The 4,769-nt window shown below is 34.3% G+C and overlaps 2 protein-coding genes across 2 annotated transcripts in view; both read left to right on the top strand.

Annotated features, from left to right (window-relative positions):
• The window catches only part of LOC117112906 (RWD domain-containing protein 1-like), a 7,713-nt gene extending 5,263 nt beyond the window's left edge, over positions 1 to 2,450 (top strand). Inside the window, exons 6-7 of the mRNA XM_033256121.1 lie at positions 321 to 383; positions 564 to 2,450. Coding sequence (XP_033112012.1) covers positions 321 to 383; positions 564 to 649 — 149 coding nt within the window. The 3' untranslated portion in view covers positions 650 to 2,450. The remainder of the gene's footprint in view (positions 1 to 320; positions 384 to 563) is intronic.
• Positions 2,451 to 3,440: 990 nt separating this feature from the next.
• Positions 3,441 to 4,769, top strand: part of LOC117112860 (tyrosine kinase receptor Cad96Ca-like) — a 4,022-nt gene continuing 2,693 nt past the window's right edge. The window contains exon 1 of the mRNA XM_033256049.1: positions 3,441 to 3,478. Within this exon, the coding sequence (XP_033111940.1) occupies positions 3,441 to 3,478 (38 nt within the window). The remainder of the gene's footprint in view (positions 3,479 to 4,769) is intronic.

The following is a 4,769-nucleotide window of genomic DNA, read 5'->3' as shown; positions in this document are numbered from 1 at the left end:
ACAAAAATTTCGCGGGGGCATGCCCCCGGACCCCCTAGGACATTGTTGTCTCGATCGGCCCAAATTTCGGCCTCCCTTTCGGCCCCCCCTTTTGGACATCTCTGGATCCGCCCCTGTTTAGTGATATAAACACATACTGTATTATTGTGAAATAGAAACTAAAATAACAAATAAATTAATAAGGAATGCTAACATTGCCAAAATAATAAATACACCTATATGAAATTACCCCCTCCCCTCCCCCGGTTAATGTCTGCTGCTGCATATCAATCGTTTATCGTATTTACATTCCTTCTTTATTTCATCATTTCATTTTGTAGGAAAAGAATTATTTGAACATGGAAATGCTAGAGATGACTCAGAACTATCATTATTGGATGAAGGTAAGTTTGTTTTTTATTTATTTATTTTGATAATACAGTATTTAATGAGGGTGACCATTCCAGCTAAAAAGGCGAGCCAGTGAGCTGATCAGTAGGCGCCCTTGTAAATTTGAGATTTGTCATATTGTTTATCTTCGCAGATTTTGCATAATTAATTGTATCATTTGAATAATTTTACAGGTGATCGTGTCGAAGTAGATGAATCGCTGTTTGAAGACATAGATGATCTTGATTTAGAAGATGATGATCTCGATATCGATGCCTGATCTCACATCATGAAACTCAACTGACTCATAATGAACAATTTAGAGAGAGTAATCCATGCAGTAACCATTTGAGACCCTCAATGCTTTGTTGTTTTCTTACTTGTAATGTTCTCCCTGTGGTGAATATTAGTGATATGTCTATATATGGGCATGATGCTGTCACATGACACCCACTTATTGGCTAATCATAATTATTTGTCACAAACTGAGAAATCCTGATTTTTGCTTAAACCCGAAATCTTGAGAAGGTGAATTTCTTAGCCATCAAGCCACACTTTCGCTTTAAATGAATACAGAAAACATGAATATTCATAAGTAATCATAAACATTCAGCATGTCAAAGTTCATGTCAGTAAATAAAATACTTCTCTGTTGGTGTTCAGCAAATTATAGGTTTCTATTTATATGATATTCAATATTTCATTTTTTTTTATTACTATATAGTATTATATTATAAAGATTTATAAATGGTCTTCTATCTAGCGCAGCATGCAAGTACCGTATTATTATCAAAGAAAATTGAATATAGAAAATTAACAACAAAAGTATGTAAAATTTGAATGAATAATACAATATGGAAGTATGGACAAAATATAACTAATAGGAAGAATAATTTATTATTATTCTCTTCATTATTATTGTCATTTATTTCTTGAATATTGTAAATATTAGTAAGATTTTGTTATGGTTTAAAACTATTGATAAATTAATTTACTTAAACAATTGAATAATTGTTTACATTCAGGTGAATACAATACAGTTTTTTGGTTTTTTTTTGTTATTGAGGCTGTACCAAGTATTGTCAATAGCGAACTTGATTTCTCTCTAAAACTTAGAAACAAGATGACATAATGATGGCTAAAATTGCGGTCGCCCACTCTTCCCCTTCCCCAGTTTTTAGACTTAACAAATCTGTATCTCAATAACATTTCCCGAGTTTTTTGTCAAACATCAGTAGAACATATCTATTCCCCTCCCCTCCCCTCCCCTCCCCTCCCCTCCCCTCAAGATCATAGCTTTAAGCAATGAGGCGGTATATAATGAAAATTTGAATACTCAGTTTCATAGATATGTCATATTGTATTTAGCTGATGTATCAATTTAGATAAATGTTAAAAAGGAAATCTAATAAAAATGTTAAAAGTAGCTTATTGCCAAATTACCCAATTGTTGATATGACGTATTTTAAGCTTGGTTTCCATACAATTGCTACACTGTCGCTACAATCGTTGCACTGCGAAGCAGTCCACGACGCAATCGGGAACACTCACCGATTCGTCAAACCAATGAGCATCACCGAAAGCTGTGGGCGATAGCGTGTAGCGATTGAACATCGCATCATGACCATATATAGGCATATCATGACTATATAAAGGCACATCATGACCATATATAGGCACACCATACAACAGTTTTTTTGAGCGTGGACAGGGCTTCACGTTAACGTATGCTGCAAACATCTAATAAACAAAATTTTTAAGAAAAATTTATTTTGAATATTTTAATCATTCACAACTAGAAATACCATAGATGACATTTTGGATAATCAGTGTATTAATATATGAATTACTGATTTATTTTCACCAATGCCACTTGCTAGCGGGTCTAGCAACTCTCTTGTAACACAAACAATGTGCTGCATTATTTGAATGATTTGAAACAACTTTTTTAAAAAAAAACCTTTTTTTTTCTAATTATTTTGATCGTAACTGTGCTGGGCTTCAAAAGTGGTTTAACAAATTCCTCGCCATTATTGTATATTTCAATCGTAATATCATAATAAAGGTTGATAAGATAGCAATTTCAAGTTCTTCCCTCGTTTGTTTGTGTTGTGCAACATGATATATATGCCAGCTGAAGTATAAAGCAATATATTGAACATGTATTTAAAAGGATCACATAATGAAACCCATGCTTATATTTGTATATGTGTATAAGAGACAGTATATATACAGGTATATATATATTTTGTCTGTCTATAAACTTCGTCGCACTTCCAAAATGACAAGCTTTCGTCCATGATCTTAATTTTTATACCGTCAGAAGACCGGTGCAGCTTGTGCTATGTACAAAAATACATCTTCCGATCGTACATTATGTAGAGGTAAAATCGATTTATTAGAGGGAGGTGTTTATCTTGTGTAAAATGGAAGAGTATACTCAAATAAACGCCCCTTAATTTCAGTGTACATGTGGAAGTACAACACATAATTACATTAATAATGCTATTGCGTGAACAAGACTTACTGATCCCAACCAGGCTAGAGTAGAACAAGAATGACGTTTCTTCCATGATTAGTTTACAGTCATTAAGTTGGGGGGAAGGGGAGTTTATTCGATGAAAAAATAAACGCCTCGGGGCGTTTATTCAATGGAGACGGTTATTCTAAATGAGACTAGCGGGTTCAAGCGAGGCGGTTATTCTAAATGAGACTCTAGAGGGGAGTCATTCGTCGCGAGCCGTGCGCTTATTCAAAAGTGGGGCTTTTATTCGAATAACGATAATACTTTTACAAACACTGTTGAAAATAATATGACTGCTTTCCGAGTCAAAATGCGCCTTGATGTAATTTTCGCCTTGATGTTAATATTGTTAAACGAAGACAGGAACACTTGTCATTTGAACCAGTGTAACCGCACTGGCGGATCTGAGAAGGGGAAGGTCAGGACGGAGGTCATGGGTCCCTTTGATCTGCCAAGTAAAACGAATTCTAAGCCATACTTTTTTTAGGACCCGCGGTAAGCTGATTTTTTTTTTTTTTTTTTTTTTTTTTTTTTTTTTTTTTTTACAATGGGGAAATTAGATATTGCCGGAAATGACTCTTGCAAGTAAAATTCATCATCATCGATCTAATTATTCCCTGTGATGTATCTTTCTAGAGGTACTATTTCCCCAAATTTTCTCACCTCAGCACAAACTATAATATGGCTGACATGAGATGAGTGTGTGGACTTAAGGCTTTAGAACTTAAGGCTTTAGAGTAAGATAAAGTAAATACATCAAAGAAAACGTTTTAAAGTTTTATTTTCTATGGCACATCATACATATTAATTAAACCATGATTGCCAAAAATCACTGATAAAAGAAATTCGTTGGCACTTCAATTTGACTATATAATGGTGATATGATCATATTGAATTTTCCTATATAAAACTTTCCGGTTAACTAGATGTACTATTTTCTCCATTGTTTGCACCTCAGCCACATCCATGGGGCTGAAGTGGGTGTGGGTGTTTCAAAATAGATCTGCGCCCTTGCTCAGACATCCTATTATCTAGTATATTTAGTTAGTTGAACGTGGTAAGTTATGCCCTCATAATCCCGACCCCTCCCCCTAAATTTGAACACAGATCCGCCCCTGTGTAGCCCTATCTCATTTGGGCTCATCCACCTACCTTATTTCATTTTTTAATGGTTTATCATAAATCTAATAGTACACATTGTGCTCGCAATATAAATGCTGCAATATGATGTAATGTAGGCCTAGTATACATTGAGAAATGTACATTTTTTGCGGGGTGGGGTTGGGGATTCAGTTTGTACTAAACGAGTACTGTATTATTACCAATTTAATGCTGATATATTTTTGTCTTATTCACAGTTTCATCAAAAATACTACCCTATCTTTGGATTCATTCGGAAGCGCGTATAAACTACGCGTGATATACTCGTTGCTATACTTCATTGTTGCGCGTGCATAGTTTGTTGTGGCAATATCATCACGCGCATACTTCTCTTGACCAATGGTGAAGGTGTAAGCGTTTCGCCATGAATTACACCATAGCAACAACAATTGAATGCGCGATTTCTCTACCATAATTATATCACATCTTACTATATCACATCTTACTCGCAAAACGAATAGCTTCGATTTTGTCTACAAAATTATCGATATTACTGATAATATTTTATTAAAGTCCATTGCCTTTTACTATAATTAGGTAAGTACAGTATAATTAATTGAATATGTATTATTAATTTGATTTCGATTTGCACCCTTAACTTTTTAATTATTTATAAATCTCTTTTTAATTATTATATTATGAGCTTGTATTTGTATACCGTACTTCGTTTTTGGCATAGGGATTGGTTTCATTGCATTGTTGCATACTACAGCTG

Source organism: Anneissia japonica, unplaced genomic scaffold, assembly GCF_011630105.1.
Source record: "Anneissia japonica isolate Jap-2015-1 unplaced genomic scaffold, ASM1163010v1 scaffold287713_len945575_cov184, whole genome shotgun sequence".
In the NCBI taxonomy this organism is placed as follows: Eukaryota; Metazoa; Echinodermata; class Crinoidea; order Comatulida; family Comatulidae; genus Anneissia; species Anneissia japonica.
This window is presented reverse-complemented; position numbering and strand designations above follow the sequence as displayed.